This window comes from Dendrobates tinctorius, unplaced genomic scaffold (assembly GCF_039654945.1).
Source record: "Dendrobates tinctorius isolate UK_male_01 unplaced genomic scaffold, ASM3965494v1 ptg000062l, whole genome shotgun sequence".
In the NCBI taxonomy this organism is placed as follows: Eukaryota; Metazoa; Chordata; class Amphibia; order Anura; family Dendrobatidae; genus Dendrobates; species Dendrobates tinctorius.
Genome location: NW_027361730.1, coordinates 14,604,318 through 14,623,040, shown reverse-complemented (window position 1 = coordinate 14,623,040; position 18,723 = coordinate 14,604,318). Strand labels below are relative to the sequence as shown.

At 41.5% G+C, this 18,723-nt stretch overlaps 1 protein-coding gene across 3 annotated transcripts in view; it reads right to left on the bottom strand.

The window, feature by feature from the left end:
- The window catches only part of SHANK3 (SH3 and multiple ankyrin repeat domains 3), a 609,395-nt gene that overhangs the window by 474,466 nt on the left and 116,206 nt on the right, over positions 1 to 18,723 (bottom strand). For all 3 annotated transcript variants that reach the window (XM_073579308.1, XM_073579309.1, XM_073579307.1), the window contains one exon: positions 17,583 to 17,622. Coding sequence is in view for 1 of the 3 variants with exons in the window: in XM_073579307.1 (XP_073435408.1) it covers positions 17,583 to 17,622 (40 nt within the window). In the remaining 2 variants the exon portion in view is untranslated. The remainder of the gene's footprint in view (positions 1 to 17,582; positions 17,623 to 18,723) is intronic.

Here is an 18,723-nt window from a genome sequence, read left to right as displayed (position 1 = left end):
ACAGGTGGCAGCATTTCCCGTATAATTTTACGTTCACGTAAATGCCGATCAACCTGAATGGCTAATGACATAGAATCGTCAAGACCAGAGGGAACAGGAAATCCCACCATAGTATCTTTTACGGTTTCTGACAAACCCTTCCGAAAGAGAGCTGCCAAGGCACCATCATTCCAAGTGGTGAGGACCGCCCACTTTCGGAATTTTTGACAGTACAGTTCTGCAGAATCCTGACCCTGGCTCAATGCCAACAGGGTCTTTTCAGCTTGAGTAATCGCATTAGGTCCATCATACAACAACCCCAAGGCCTGAAAAAATGCGTCCACATTAGTTAGAATAGGATCATCTGGTACTAAAGAAAACGCCCAATCCTGGGGATCGCCGTGCAGCAAGGAGATGACAATTTTAACCTGCTGCGCAGAGCTCCCCGATGAGTTAGGCTTCAAGACAAGAAATAATTTACAATTATTCTTAAAATTCAAAAATTTAGACCGATCCCCAAAAAACACATCAGGAGTGGGGATTTTTGGTTCAGCAGCGTGTGAACGAGCAAGATAGGTGGAAATTCCCCACACCTCAGCAGCAAGCTGCGCCACACGATCAGACAATTGCTTAAACTCCATCAGAAAAAAAAAAAAATATTCCTCCTACGGCCTCAGAGAAAAAGAGGAAAAAATATACACAAAAAAAAAAATTCTGACACTTTTTTTTTTTTAAACAATTCCTTCCTGCTTTTGAGTACCCTAGAATCTGCGGTATGGCTGGTGATTCTGTTATGATTGAGTCACCGAGGAGGAAAAAACAAAACACAAGCTCAGCCCAGAAAATCAGAGAGGTTGGAAACTAGCGGATTGCAGACCCCTAATCCTATCACACAACTAGCAGTAGCCGTGGAGTGTTCCTACGGTGATCCTAGACACCTCATCACAGCCGGAGATCTACATAAGCCTAAAGAGAGAAAAGGGAAAAACTGACTGCCCCAGAGCAGACCCCAAAGCAATAGGCAGCCCCCAACATATAATGACGGTGAAGCAAGATGAAAACACTAACACAGATAGAAAGATAGGTTGAGCAAACGATGGGGCCCAAGCTAACTAAAAAGGACAGGATAGAAAAGCTGCTGTCTGCAATCCGAGAAAACCCTGCTAAAAATATTACCAACACAACTGATAAGCAAAAAGGACCATGAAGTCACTAGACTTCAAACCCTATATCAGCATTCAGAATATTCTGGAAGCAGAGCAAAAGAGAACACTGATCAAGGAAAAAGAATCCGGCACACCCCCGGGCGGGGATGGCTGAACTCCAAAAAACAAGGTAAACAAAACAAAAACTAATAAGTTCAATAGCAGAGCAAAAACTTATCTTTGGGAAGCAGGAATCAGACTGGTCTCCAAGAATCCAGCAGAGAAATCACCAGCGACTCAGAAGGGCGTCGGCTGCCTTATATCCAGTCAGAAGTTCCCGTTACCCAGTCACCATCCACCTGATCAGGTGTTTGGTAATCAGCTTCACTACCTTCCTTCACCAGAAGAGGGAGATCCTCGGACACAAAAGATGAATGAACAGATGAGCTCACAACACTGAGACTGGGAAGCGTCTGCAGTCTCCAAGTGTTCATTATCCCAGGAGATTGCCATGCTACTTAACTGAGCTGTTTCTTACAGACTACTGCCAGACGTACATAAAGCTGGTGTGGTTTGTTTCGTCTGTGTTGATATTTTGTTGCCTCAGCTTGGACCTCGTTCTGACCAAACATCTGTTTAACCCATTCTGCTCTGATCCACTATCCTCCTGGTATTCTGACCTTGGAACGTTGCCTGACTACGCTTTTGTCTCTTCCTTCTGTTTATGATGCACCCTTCTGCCTTCTGACCTTGGACTTCTTGACTATCCTGACTCATGGCTTGGCTGTAAGTAGTGACTAGCATCACAAAACCAAAGTTATCTGAGTACACAAATCTCCAGGGGTGCCCAAACTTTTGTATCTGGCAATATCCATTTTTATGCAATTTTTAACATGAAAAAAAGACAATATATGCATATCTTTTTTTTTTTTTTTACTAAAATGCAAAGGAAATGTGTCATCTTTAACGTTAAGCCTTTTAGAGATCATTTCATCTTCAACTTGCTTAACTGTTCACAATAACAGTAATGTTGACCAGGGGTGCCCAAACTTTTACATGCCACTATATACCATATTATGGCTCCATGTTTCACTTATAGTGGCACCTGACATTGGTCCTTACTTTACCTATATATGCTTCCAATTTTAAACAAATGATTTTTACTTTCCGCATAAATTTTTCAGAAAAAGAAACTGCAGGATACTTGGTGTGGCTTGTGATCTCTAATGAAAAAATAAGAGGTCGTTCTGAATTATAGGTCTCTGATCTCCTCTCATTTGCTGACCTAATTCCATTCAGTTTAGCCTTTAATATTACAGCATATACTTTTCTCATGCAGCATTTATTAAAATATTCCCTTTTTAAAGTGATATCGCCATGAAGACACAGCACTAGTGATAAGCGAGTATACTCATTGCTTGTGTCACCCCGCGCATGCTCAGGTGGTCTCCGAGTATTTTGTCGTGCTCAGAGATTTAGTTTTCGTCACACCTCAGCTGTATGATTTGTGACTGCTAGACAGCTTAAATACATGTGTGGAATGCCTGTTTGTTAGGAAATTCCCACATGTATTCAGCCTGTCTACAAGTCGCAAATCATGCAGCTGAGGCGATGAAAACTAAATCTCTGAGCAGGCCAAAATACTCGGAGATCACCCGAGCATGCTCGGGTCTGGAGATCACCCGAGCAATGATGCTATTCGCCCATCACTACACAGCACATGTACCCTCATGAAGATACAGCACATGTTCCCCCATGAAGACACAGCACATGTTCCCCCATGAAGACACAGCACATGTACCCCCATGAAGACACAGCACATGTACCCCCATGAAGACACAGCACATGTACCCCCATGAAGACACAGCACATGTACCCCCATGAAGATACAGCACATGTACCCCCAAGAAGACACAGCACATGTACCTGCAAGAAGACACAGCACATGTATCCTCATGAAGACACAGTACATGTACCCCCATGAAGACACAGCACATGTACCCCCATGAAGATACAGCACATGTACCCCCTTGAAGACACAGCACATGTACCCTAATGAAGACACAGCACATGTATCCTCATGAAGACAGGGCACATGTACCCTCATGAAGACACAGCACATGTACCCCTATGAAGACACAGCACATGTACCCCCATGAAGATACAGCACATGTATCCTCATGAAGACACAGCACATGTACCCTAATGAAGACACAGAACATGTATCCTCATAAAGACAGGGCACATGTACCCTCATGAATACACAGCACATGTATCCTCATAAAGACACAGCACATGTACCCTCATGAAGACACAGCACATGTATCCTCATGAAGACACAGCACATGTATCCTCATGAAGACAGGGCACATGTACCCTAATGAAGACACAGCACATGTACCCTAATGAAGACACAGCACATGTATCCTCATGAAGACACAGCACATGTACCCTAATGAAGACACAGCACATGTACCCTAATGAAGACACAGCACATGTACCCTCATGAAGACACAGCACATGTATCCTCATGAAGACAGGGCACATGTACCCTCATGAAGACAGGGCACATGTACCCTAATGAAGACACAGCACATGTACCCTAATGAAGACACAGCACATGTATCCTCATGAAGACAAGGCACATGTACCCTCATGAATACACAGCACATGTATCCTCATAAAGACACAGCACATGTACCCTCATGAAGACACAGCACATGTATCCTCATGAAGACACAGCACATGTATCCTCATGAAGACACAGCACATGTATCCTCATGAAGACACAGCACATGTACCCTCATGAAGACACAGCACATGTACCCTAATGAAGACACAGCACATGTACCTTCATGAAGACACAGCACATGTACCCTCATGAAGACACAGCACATGTATCCTCATGAAGACAGGGTACATGTACCCTCATGAAGACACAGCACATGTACCCCCATGAAGACACAGCACATGTACCCCCATGAAGACACAGCACATGTACCCCCATGAAGACACAGCACATGCACCCCCAAGAAGACACAGCACATGTACCCGCAAGAAGACACATCACATGTATCCTCATGAAGACACAGCACATGTACCCCCATGAAGACACAGCACATATACCCCCATGAAGACAAAGCACATGTACCCTAATGAAGACACAGCACATGTATCCTCATGAAGACACAGCACATGTACCCTAATGAAGACACAGCAATGTATCCTCATAAAGACAGGGCACATGTACCCTCATGAAGACACAGCACATGTATCCTCATGAAGACACAGCACATGTACCCTAATGAAGACACAGCACATGTATCCTCATGAAGACAGAGCACATGTACCCTCATGAAGACACAGCACATGTACCCCCATGAAGACACAGCACATGTACCCCCATGAAGACACAGCACATGTATCCTCATGAAGACACAGCACATGTACCCTCATGAAGACACAGCACATGTACCCTAATGAAGACACAGCACATGTATCCTCATGAAGACACAGCACATGTACCCCCATGAAGACACAGCATATGTACCCCCATGAAGACACAGCACATGTACCCCCATGAAGACACAGCACATGTACCCCCATGAAGACACAGCACATGTACCCTAATGAAGACACAGCACATGTATCCTCATGAAGACACAGCACATGTACCCTCATGAAGACACAGCACATGTATCCTCATAAAGACAGGGCACATGTACCCTAATGAAGACACAGTACATGTATCCTCATGAAGACAGAGCACATGTACCCTCATGAAGACACAGCACATGTATCCTCATGAAGACACAGCACATGTACCCTAATGAAGACACAGTACATGTATCCTCATGAAGACAGAGCACATGTACCCTCATGAAGACACAGCACATGTACCCTCATGAAGACACAGCACATGTACCCCTATGAAGACACAGCACATGTATCCTCATGAAGACACAGCACATGTACCCTAATGAAGACACAGCGCATGTATCCTCATGAAGACAGAGCACATGTACCCTCATGAAGACACAGCACATGTACCCCTATGAAGACACAGCACATGTACCCCCATGAAGACACAGCACATGTATCCTCATGAAGACACAGCACATGTACCCTAATGAAGACACAGCACATGTATCCTCATGAAGACAGGGCACATGTACCCTCATGAAGACACAGCACATGTACCCCCATGAAGACACAGCACATGTACCCTAATGATGACACAGCACATGTACCCTCATGAAGACACAGCACATGTATCCTCATGAAGACACAGCACATGTACCCTAATGAAGACACAGCACATGTATCCTCATGAAGACACAGCACATGTACCCCCATGAAGACGCAGCACATGTACCCTAATGAAGACACAGCACATGTATCCTCATGAAGACACAGCACATGTAACCTCATGAAGACACAGCACATGTGTTTGGCAAAGATGTTTCTCTTTCCTTCTTCATGTATTAATTACTATAAATCATGTTGCTGGAGAAATGACTGCAACTAGCAACAGTTACTGGGAGCTTAAGTGCTGAGATGGGCTTTTGTGCACCAGAGTTCTCCATGGTGATGTCATACCCACTGCTGTTAACTGAGAGGTATATAGCTTAGTATAATCTACTTTATAAATTGCACATTGTAGCCTCAAACAGGACCGGCTTAGTATTGAGGACGCCATTAGAGGTAGGTGTTCTTCATCGCAGAAAGAATAGAATTATGTATTGCATATTATACATGGGAATGTCAGATTAACACTGGATTATCTTCATGGAGTGCTGTAAAATATTCAGCAATGGAATGAAAAGTAAAATATACTGTGTTAGCATTTGTACTCACTATTTTCATTAAACAGAAATATGTAAGGATTTATACATGGAAGGATCTTTATATTCCGACTACAGTATGCTGAAAATCAGGAAGCAAACAATTGACATTTGTGTAAGACGTGGATGCATAAATATATTTTAAAGACCCTAATGTAAGTCACTTTAATGATTATATGGCTATGACACAACCATCAGTTCCTTCCCATAATCACTTTAATAGAACCATTCCATCTACTTTCCAGTCTAATGAATGGCAAATCTGCAAATATTCTGCCACTGAGACTAACCTTATAAAATGATGGCAAAATGTTACATCTGAACTGCTCCTCATTATAGGAGGGGGATGGTAGGAGAAGCTTCTTTTAACCTGGAAATACCTGCTAAACAGCTTTCACATCAGCCACCATGATATGATTGGCCCACCACAAAGTCTTATGGTGAGCCCAGCCTCTGATACAATTACTGATCCATATAGTTCAGCAGAATATAACCCCATTTGGATCTGACTTTGAAGACAACTACTAAACACTAGAGTTGATGGATACCCCAAAGCAATATTAGAGTTTATGAATGATATGATCTTTATGTGCAATATTAAAGGTGTATGGTAGAATTAAAACGGGATATTACATGCTCATTACTGATGTAAGGTGGGTACTCAGAATTATCTCCTCTCGTGGGCTCAAAAAAGTGCTGAGTCCCACACAATGGTCGCCATTTCTGGTTTCTGCAGCTTACTTTCCAGCTTTGCTGCAAATACTGGAAAGTGGGCAGCTAATCGATTTGTTATCACTAGGGTAGGGGATTTAGTGACATCGGCTCTAATGTACTGCTTTTGGTGCTGATAAGGTGGCAACTATAGACACAGATGAGTATGATTATTAGCTGCCATTGGTTGCAGCTGCCATAAAGTACATTTACCATCCAGTACTGTGTAAGGTTGCAATTACATTGGCTAGTAATCAGGAACAAGCATTTCTAGAAATACTCATCAGCCTGCATAAACATGTAAGGGTGGAGGCTTTCAAACCTACAAACGGGCAACCAATCAACCGATGAAAGAGCAAAATGGTCATTGGTCATCTGAAAATATGTATCAGTATGATTAAAAATCATAATATTTGGCAGCACCTCATATGCTGCCCAGAACAATTATATTCTATGCTCTTGTTAACAATCGTTCTATGCCTATGGAAGCTTGGTCTACCTGTCCAAAGACTAGTAAACAACCACCAATTGTCTTGCATGTAGCCAATCGGCCAGTGTAAATTCACCTTAAAATCTGCTTCTAAATCCTCATAAAAAACGATGTGAATAGGCCCTGAAGAGGTCATATATGCAAATGGCCAACTACAATAGTTGATGCTTTCTGTGCTTACTGACTAATGATTCAGAACTCCCATAAACTACAGCGGAACAAGCCACAGGCACGGAAGACGACTTGTCTAATTTACATACTCCTTTCTGGAGTGCCACACGGGTTAAGTAAAACTATTCACCTGATATATGAAGCACCCAGAGATGTCTGCACAGTGCATCATTAATACTTGACAAATCCTACTCCTCAGCTGGTTGTCATTACTATTCTGTGTGTAGCTGCCTTGTCAGTCTAGCATTTTTCTGTTTATTCGGTCACGGCCGCACTGAATTGCACTGTGGGCCTTAGTTTGTGCACCCTTGATATAAAAAATACAGGAAGAATGAGTACAGAAAGTGCAGAATTCATTAAAATGAATGGGATGCTTCTTGTAAGCGTTTTTTAAGCATTTTTGCCTGTAAAAACGCTTAAAAATTGCAAAAAAAAACGCTTACGTGGGCACACACCCCCTAAAATCTGCTTCTAAATCCTCATAAAAAACGATGTGACAAGGCCCTGAAGAGGTCATACATGCAAATGGCCATCTACAATAGCTGATGCTTTCTTTGCTTACTGCCTAATGATTCAGAACTCCCATAAACTAAAGTGGAACAAGCCACAGGCACGGAAGACGGCCTGTCTAATTTACATACTCCTTTCTGGAGTGCCATACGGGTTAAGTAAAACTATTCACCTGATATATGAAGCACCCAGAGATGTCTACACAGTGCATCATTAATACTTGACAAATCCTACTCCTCAGCTGGTTGTCATTACTATTCTTTGTGTAGCTGCCTTGTCAGTCTAGCATTTTTCTGTTTATTCGGTCAGGGCCGCACTGAATGGCACTGTGGGCCGCATGTAGCCCCGGGCTTTAGGTTGTGCACCATTGATATAAACAACACAGGAAGAATGTGTGTACCTCTCAGGAGTGACTGGCTAACTAAGAAAAAAAGTAGCAAATATTTAATTGCATGTAGAAAGTGAAAAAAAAATATATTTAATTTTAATGAAATATTTTGCACTTTTGTTTTTTTTGCAGCTTGCATTTTTTATAATACATTGAAAGCTGCTTAAGCAATCCATGCACTGAGCTCAATCATCTCAGTATAAAGTCTGTCCTGTCCCTGAATGTGAATCAAAACTTAATTCTGATTGTACAAAACTTAATCAGAATTGTGCTTAGAATCACATTGAAGGTAAGACTGAGCAAAAGCGAACCCAGATATCAGGACTGACATTGAACAGCATTATGCAGCATGGTATGTATTTTACAACATGTAAGCTTCTGAACAAAGACATTTCAAAAATTTTAAAGGGAATCTGTCACCCCCGTGACTTATATGACCTATTAATATGGGCATGCAGGTGATAGAAATGTTAAGCTAGTCCTACCTGTATTATATTATTCTGTATGTTAATGATTTCTTCCAGGTTCCGGGTGTGCGGTGTCTGGAATAAATCCCTGCTTCCTGTCTTCATTGTAATATTACCCCCTCCCATCAGCGTCAGTAATGGCCCAGAATCCTGCGCCTGCGCCTTGCACTCCCTCAAAAAGCCATACCTCACCCTCCCTTCTATGGCAACTGCATTCAGGGATCTTCTGTGCATGTTCCGGCAACTTCCACTCCAGTGACCGCCAGTGGGTGCTCTCCCCACTTTCTACCTGCATAGTCATTACTATGTACACATGGTTCCTAGCGAAGGCTATGCAAGGAGGAAGTGGGGAGAGCACCTTATCGTCGTGCATGCTGGAGGTCACAGGGACTCCCTGGCGCCTGCGCAGAAGATCCCTAAATGCAGTTCCCAAAGAAGGGAGGAATAGGTGTGGATTTCTGAGAGAGTGCAGGGCGCAGGATTCCAGGGCCATAATTACACCTCAGAGCCTGGAATATATTATTAGCACAAAGACAGAACATAACATTTCTCAGCATCAAGACCATTAATATGAGGTATACAGGTAGGACTAGTGTAACATTTTTATTACCTGTATTCCCATATTAATAGGTCATATACAGTATATCCCAGGTGGTGACACATTACCTTTTAAGAAACACAAAAATATAGCCCACTAAGATTTAGCACTAAGATTACCCAGATGAGTTGCCATTTCTGTGACCCTTATTTATTTTTAAAGCATCAATATATGACTCAAGCAGATGCAAATCAAGAATTTTAAATGTATAATTTATGCATTTTTAATCTTCTTCCAGTGTACAACAATTTGATGTCCCCCATGGCTCCAGCTGCTTTTTTTCTATTATTTTTGATGTTTGCTCTATTATTGGCAATTCTAGGTTCTCAACCTCACTGCTATGTAGAAGAACAGAATGGGTGATACTGACAAATAGTTTTAATAATAGTTGCACTGGAGGGTGAAGGTTAATAAGTGCTTTGTGATGAGTGGAGAGCAATCTCGCTTATATATTTATTGTAATGTTTTCCAAGAAATAGTCTCTAATGCCAACCATTAAGAATCCTTGTTGTGCTTAGAGGGCAGTTCCCGCTAAAATGAATTTTTTCCTCCCCCCATCAAGGAATCTTAGGTCATTACTTATCACTGTATGTTAGTATGTACCGTAGTTTTGGACATACAAACAATAACAACTATGATAGCAGCTTAGATACAGTTGTATGCCATAATTTTATAAGGTCGGCATCAGTGGTAGATGTTTGCAGATTTGCCATTTTTTAGTCTGGGAAGCTACGTGACTAACTTTTGTTCATCTGTAAAAGGATACGGATTACGCTTGGTATCCAGTTTACCTAGACACAGGTAAAGTATAACTCACTTTTTTATGGGAGGAATGTTTAAATTCTTTTCGCACGCTGACATTATACAGTTAGATCCAGAAATATTAAAACATTGACACAAGTTTTGGAATTTAAGTTGTTCACTAAAACATATTCAAGATACAGTTATATGATCAATATGAGTTAAAAATGCAGACTCTCAGGGTATTCTTGAGGATATTCATATCCTAATTAGAGTAAGGGTTTAGGAATTACAGTTCATTAATATGTGTCTACCCCTTTTTCAAGAGACCAAAAGTAAGTGGGCAATTATCTCAAAAGCCTTTACTGGGTGGCATGGGCTGCTCCCTTGTTAATAAATCATCAACTAAGGCCTGTTTCACACTTCCGTTTTTTCAAATCCGTCAAAATCCGTTGGTTTCCGTAAAAAAACGGATCCGCCATTTTTTTGCAGGATCCGTTTTTTTTGTCCCATAGACTTCCATTAGTGGTTACCGCGGATCCGTCAAAAAAACGGATCCGTTTTTTTAAAAACGGATCCGTTTGCATCAGTTTCCGTCAAAAAAACGGAAACGGATCCGTTTGGCGGACACAAAAACGGAAGTGTGAAACAGGCCTAAGCAGGTAAGTGTTCTGTAGCTTATTGCAAGAGTGGCATTTGCATTTGGAAGCTGTTGCTGTGAACCCACAACATGTAGTCAAAGGATCTTTCAATGTAAGTAAAAGAGACCATGATTAGGCTGAGAAAAGAAGATATCCATCAGTGAAATAGCGGAAATGTTAGGAGTGGCCAAATGAAAAGTTTGGTATATTATGCAAAACGCACAGTGGTGAGCCTGGGAACTCAAAAAAGGCCTGGACGTCCATGTAAAACAACAGTAGTGGATCGCAGAATCCTTTCCTTGAAGAAAAAAAAAACCTTTACAATATACACGCTCCACGAGGTAGGTGTTTTAGTATCTAAGTCTACCATATAGAGAAGACTTCATGAGAAAAAATTATAGAGGGTTCACCACAAGGTGCAAACCATTAGTCAGCCTTTAAAATACAAAAGGCCAGAGTAGACATTGCCAAAAAAAAAAATCTTTCTTTAACATATGAAACAGATTAACCTGTACCAGAATTATGAAGAAAAGAAAGTATGGAGAAGGCATGGAACAGCATATGATCCAAAGCTCATTACATCCTCTCTAAAACATGGTGGAGGAATTGTGAAGGCATGGGCATGCATGGCTTCCAATGGCACTGAGTCACTGGTATTTATTGATGATGTGACGGAAGACAGAAGCAGTCGGATGAACTTATGCTCAGATTAAACCAAATGCAGCACGAAACGGCTCATGATCCAAAGCATATTACATCCTCTCTAAAACATGGTGGAGGTATTGTGAAGGCATGGGCATGCATGGCTTCCAATGGCACTGAGTCACTGGTATTTATTGATGATGTGACGGAAGACAGAAGCAGTTGGATGAACTTATGCTCAGATTCAACCAAATGCAGCACGCTGGATTGGATGGCACTTCAAAGTACAGGTAAACAATGACCCAAAACATATTGCAAAAACAACACAGGGGTTTTTTAAGGCAAAGAAGTGGGATATTCTGCAATAACTAAGTCAATCACCAAATCCCAACCCCAATGAGCATGCACTTCACATGCATAAAGAAGCACTTCTCCCATCAAACTTTTCATCCTCTTAATATCTTGCAGTCACTATACTATATGGCACTGTGTACTTACAATTGCTCAGTTTGCCTTTCTGCCCAGCTCCTTTCTTTTCTCTGCGCTATTTAGAAACAGGAAGTCTCTTGTCCCTGCATTTATCATTCCCTCTTCAACTCCTGACCCAGCTGCTCTGCTCCTCGCCCTACTAGGGGCTTTTGCAGTTACTCATAATTCGAACATGGAAAACTGACCTCCTCTTTCTACATAGAGCTTAGAAGGATTCAGCTGGTCAGTTTTTAACCTTGTGTTGTCGTACACCTAATGGAAAAGAGAAGAATTAGCTGAGTAGAAAGGCAAATTGAGCAACTGTAAGTACACAGTGCTATATAATATTATGATTTAAAATATATTAATGGGATAAAAATTAAGATGGGACTGCTTCTTTAATACAAAACTTAAAGCACAATGACCCCAAAACAAGCAACAACTGAAGTCAGCTGCAGTAAGGGCCTGGCAAAGCATCACAAAGGAGAAAACCCAGTGTTTGGTGATGTCCAAGACTTCCAGACTTCAGGCAGTCATTGCCTGCAAGGAATTCTCTACAAAGTATTTAAAATGAACATTTCATTCATGCTAAAATTAATTTTTCCAATTACCTTTGAGCCGCTGAAATGAGGAGACTTTGTTGAAAAATTTTTGCAATTGAAGAGTTTTTTTTTCAACTCCTTCAATTAACCCCTTTCTGACATGAGACGTACTATCCCGTCCACGGCACCTGGGCCCATATGACCGGGGACGGCATAGTACGTCTAAGAGATCAGCGGCGCTCCCGGAGGGGGGCGCCGCTGATCGCGGCCGGGTGTCAGCTGATTATCACAGGGAAGTATCGGCAGAGAGGGGCTCCCTCCGAGCGTCCCTGAGACCCCCAGAGCAGCGAGATTTGCTGCGCTGCTTCGGGGGCCTCCTTCCCTGGGAGGCGGCTTCCTCAGTGCCTGCAGAGAGCAGGCACGGAGGAAGCCTGTGCAGCGCCAATCAGATCGCTTATCTGACAGAGTGCTGTCCAAACTGTCAGATCAGCGATCTGACACATTACAATAATGTCCCCCCTGGGACAATAAAATAAAGTAAAAAAAAAGTGTAAAAATAATTTATAAAAAATCCCTAAATAAATAATAAAAAAAAATTCCCTGATAAATTCATTTTTTGGAAATAATAAAAAAAACAAAACAATAAAAGTACACATATTTAGTATCGCCGCGTCCGTAACGACCCGCCCTATAAAACTGTCCCACTAGTTAACCCCTTTAGTGAACCCCTTAAAAAATAATAAAAAACAAAGCAAAAAACAATGCTTTAGCATCATACCGCCAAACAAAAAGTGCAATAACGCGCAATCAAAAAGACGGATATAAATAACCATGGTACCGCTGAAAATGTCATCTTGTCCCGCAAAAAATGAGCCACCACACAGCATCATCAGTGAAAAAATAAAAAAGTTATAGCTCGCAGAATAAAGCGATGCAAAAATAATTATTTTTTTATATAAAATAGTTTTCATTGCATAAAAGCGCCAAAACATAAAAAAAGACATAAATGAGGTATCGCTGTAATCGTACTGACCCAAAGAATAAAACTGCTTTATCAATTTTACCCCACACGGAACGGTGTAAACGCACCCCCCAAAAGAAATTCATGAAATGCTGGTTTTTGTTCATTCTGCGTCCCAAAAATTGGAATAAAAAGCGATCAAAAAATGTCACGTGCCCGAAAATGGTACCAAAAACCTGCCATAAATAGTAAATCAAACCCCCCTTTATCACCCCCTTAGTTAGGGAAAAATAATAAAATTAAAAAAAATGTATTTATTTCCATTTTCCAATTAGGGATAGGGTTAGGGCTGAGATTAAGTTTAGGGTTGTTTTGGGGTTAGGGTTGAAGTTAGAATTGGGGGGTTTCCACTGTTTAGGCACATCAGGTGCTCTCCAAACGCAACATGGCGTCTGATCTCAATTCCAGCCAATTTTGCGTTGAAAAAGTCAAACGGTGCTCCTTCCCTTTCAAGCTCTGCCATGCGCCCAAACAATGGTTTACCCCCACATATGGGGTATCAGCCTACTCAGGACAAATTGCACAACAACTTTTGGGAAAATAAAAAATTGGGGACAAAAATATCATTTTAGTGGAAAAAAAATGATTTTTTTATTTTCACGCCTGGGCGTTTTTTATTTTTATGGCTCTACGTTATAAACTTCTGTGAAGCACTTGGGGGTTTAAAGTGCTCACCACACATCTAGATACGTTCCTTGGGGGGGGTCTAGTTTCCAAAATGAGGTCACTTGTGGTGGGTTTCCACTGTTTGGGTACATCAGGGGCTCTCCAAAGGCAACATGACACCCGCAGACCATTCCATCAATGTCTGCATTCCAAAACATCACTACTTCCCTTCCAAGCCCTGACATGTTCCCATACAGTAGTTTTCTCCCACATATGAGGTATCAGCGTACTTAGGACAAATTGGACAACAACTTTTGGGGTCCAATTTTTCCTGTTACCTTTGGGAAAATAAAAAAATTGGGGACTAAACTATGATGCTTGTGGAAAAAAATATGATTTTGTTATTTTCACGTCTGGGCGTTATAAACTTCTGTGAAGCCCTTGGGGGGTTCAAAGTTCTCACCACACATCTAGATAAGTTAATTGGGGGGTCTAGTTTCCAAAATGGTGTCATTTGTGGGGGGTTTCCACTGTTTTGGCACATCAGGGGCTTTCCAAACGCGACATGGCGTCCGATCTCAATTCCAGACAAAAAAGTCAAATGGCGCTGCTTCCCTTCCGAGCTATACCATGTGCCCAAATAGTCTTTTACCCCCACATATGGGGTATCAGCGTACTCAAGACAAATTGCACAATAACTTTTGCTGGCCTGTTACCCTTGGGAAAATAAAAATTGGGGGTGAAAAGATAATTTTTGTGAAAAAAATATGATTTTTTAATTGCATGGCTGTACGTTATAAACTTCTGTGAAGCCCTTGGGGGTTCAACGTTCTCACCACATATCTAGATAAGTTCCTTGCGGGTTCTAGTTTCCAAAATGGGGTCACTTGTGAGGGGTTTCCACTGTTTAGGCACATCAGGGCTCTCCAAATGTGACATGGCGTTCGATCTGAATTCCAGCCAATTTTGCACTGAAAAAGTCAAACGGCGCTCCTTCCCTTCTGAGCTCTGCCATGCGCCGAAACAGTGGTTCCCCCCACATATCAGGTATCAGTGTACTCAGGACAAATTGCACAATAACTTTTGCCGTCCAATTTCTCCTGTTACCCTTGGTAAAATAATAAAAGTGAAAGTTTTGTGAAAAAAGTTAAATGTTCATTTTTTTTTTAACATTCAAAAAATTCCTGTGAAGCACCTGAAGGGTTAATAAACTTCTTGACTGTGGTTTTGTGCACCTTGAGGGGTACAGTTTTTAGAATGGTTTCACTTTTGGGCATTTTCTATCATATAGACTTCAAATCTTATGTGGTCCCTAAAAATAAAATGGTAAAAATGAGAAATCGCTGGTCAACTTTTAACCTTTATAACATCCTAACAAAAAAAAAATTTTGGTTCCCAAATTGTGCTGATGTAAAGTAAACATGTGGGAAGAAATGTTATTTATTAAGTGTTTTGTGTGCCATATCTTTGTGATTTAAGGGCATAAAAATTAAAAGTTGGAAAATTGCGACATTTTCAAAATTTTTGCCAAATTTCCATTTTTTTCACAAATCGCAAGTTATATCAATGAAATTTTACCACTAACATGAAGTACAATATGTCACGAGAAAACAATGTCAGAATCACCGGGATCCATGGAATTGTTCCAGAGTTATTACCTCATAAAAGAACAGTGGTCAGAATTGTAAAAATTGGCCCGGTCGTGAACGTACAATCAATGTGATTTTTTGCTTTGCATTATTTATTTTTTATCTATTTCATTATCATTTGAGTTTTCTGTACATCTATTTGCACATTTTTTTAAACATAAAAAACCCCCCCGTGTGAAGGAAGACTAATAATCAACGTTACCAACAACATGACCATGATGAATGAACACTAGATACAAGATAAAATGATATAACACCATACAGAAGGGACTCCCCATCTTCCCATATAATGGTAATCAAAAAGAATAGATGAAGGATTAGGCTACTTTCACACATCCGGTGTCTGGGGTGTGGCGGCGTGCGGCGAAAAGCCGGGCCGCCGGATCCGGCCTGCAGCCGTGACACCGGATGTGTATGCGGCGAGACGATAAGGCTCGGACATGATTTAAAGGAGCCGCAGGAGGAGGTGGACAGAGGCAGCCGCTGAGAGACAGCTGCTGAAAGGGAGGTGAGGGGAGGAGAGGAGAGGAGAGGGGAGGGGAGAGGAGAGGGGGGTGGAGAGAGAGACATGGGGGGTTAACACTTAGTGTCCAGGCGAGAGAATCTCTCTCTCTTGCCGGGCACTTGTGGGGTTAACCCCACAGAGAGATCTCTCTCTCTCACCCAGACACTGTGAGTGTTAACCCCACAAGTGCCCGGCGAGAGAGATCTCTCACAAGTGTCCGGGTGACAGAGAGAGATCTCTCTCTCGCCGGGCACTTGTGGGGTTAACATTCACAGAGTCCGGGCATGCGCTGTGGAAAAAGCCGGTCCAGCGCTGACAAAAGACGTTGCAGAGAACGTTTTCTGCAGATGCCGGGCGACTAATTTTTGCCGTGTCCGGCAACAACCGGACACGACGCATAACCATCCGGCACGATGCGGCGACCATGAAAGCTTATGGGACAAAACCGGATCCGATGCTGGATCCGGTTATGAAAAATTTTGCCGAATTGTGCCGGATTACAAAAACCGGATGTGTGAAAGAGGCTTTAATGTTAATCTGCCACAGCATTCAATAATTCTAATACCCCTTTTAATAACAGACTCGAAGCACCTAGATGACAGCACTTTTATTGAATACTGCTATCTCCTTTCTTAGCGTCTACACAGCAAATCTTTCCTACAGTAGCTCCCAATAATAGCCATTTTTTATTAATGTAAAGTGCAGTAGGGTATGAGTTTTCCCCCTTATCAGTATAAGATTTCAATTTTTTAAAAAAGTTCATAAATTTCAATATGTAGATTAACATAATATCTCTGTTCATTTACTGCATTCTAGCTGCCTTGTACATATTCTATAGGGCAGGGCTATTACAGCAATTCCTAGATACTGGATGAAAAATAATCATAGTGCAAGGTTGCAATCAACATTTATCCTTTTTCTTCATTTACTGGAAACTCAGCCAACGGCATGTTTTTACAGCCGGCTCAGGATTGAGCAACATATACACTTTGTCCCTCTAGAACCCAACAGATGCAGAATAACAGGTAGGTAGAATGACCTGCGGTTACACGCTGCGCAGTCACTGACTCACAATACAGCCTAGACTCAAAGTGGAATTCGAGGTTCATTCAAATCTAAAGACAGGAACACTCATGGTCTGTGCTGAAGTGTTCTGTGCTTTTCAGAAGTCTGGCAATGTATCCTCTTTTCAGTTTAGCTATCTGTATCCACTTGATAAACAAGCCCTAATGAATTGAATAACAGGAGGAAGCTGCACGGGTCTTTAAAAAATTACAGAGCAGTCGTGATCAAACCATTGGTTATCTTGGTAAAATGGTTAATTCTGCTTTTTGTCATTTAGAAGAAAATTAGTCACACATTTTTTCGTGTAATGTACTAATGAATAAGCAAATTACAACATCATGACAGCAAAAATGGCTTTTAATTTACTTTTAATTTATCAACTATTTTAAATAACTTTACCTCTTTAAGGTTCTGCTCAAATAGTTCTGGACTTTGGTGCCTGGAAATTGAAAAAAACAAAAAACATGTTAATGCATGACAACAGATAAGAATACATTTTACTGGTAATGCACACCATATTGTTTAGCTAGCCTTTCTTCCAGTTAAAGCAGTTGTCCAGTTTTGAGAAGAATCTCTCACCAGTTTTTTGCTACTCCATTTGAGAGCATCATATTGCAATGGCAGAGACCCTGATTCCAGAGATATGTCATATGTCATTTATTGGGCTGCTTGCTGTCATTTTTTATAAAAATAACTGTTTCTCTGTTGCAGATCTAGCAGTTCTCTGAATGTTGAGCTCTGTATAACCCCACCCACATCACTGATTGGCAGCTTTCTGCCCATGTACAGTGTACACAGAAATCTACTGATCAGTAATGGGGACGTGGTCATAGAGAGCTCATGAATGTGCTTGACTACCTGGCAGCTGGTTTACTCATCTTCTAATGATAATCCACTGCTGAAAAAACTATGATTTTATCTAAACTACACATAGCAGCCCAGTAAGTTATACATTGCCAGAATTAGTGTCACTACCTCAACTTCTACATCTTGCTGTTCCCAGAATAGGTGGAAAAAAATTGGTGACAGACTCCCTTTGAAAAATAATTTACAGAAGCAAGCATAATAGAATGATGTATACTCATCCACTCTAACTGTGGAGGGTCCAGCACAGTATGCTCTGGTGGTCTTCAGGGGAATAGAAATCGATAATGTCCTCTTCTTTAGGTACCTGACTGCTAAACAGCAGAAAAAAAGGCAGCAACACTTACCTGCCCAGATCTTGGAACAAATGCACTACAGGGTGCAGCCAGCCCATAAAGCAAGATGTCAGCAACACAGGAGCAAAATACCAGATCAAACAGCCACTCTTCACCTACCCATTCCTGGAGGGGGTGACTGCCCAGTATACAAATGCACAATAAAGGCTCACATAGGACGCTGTTCACACAAGGGTACTGCATAGTGTCTGGTTCACAGCCTATTAGTCACGCCTCTACTTTTCGAATAGGCAGACTGGTCAGCACAATCTCAATGCATCAGTTTGAACACCCCCTCCAGGAATGAGTAGGTGGAGAGTGGCTGATTTATCTGGTATTTT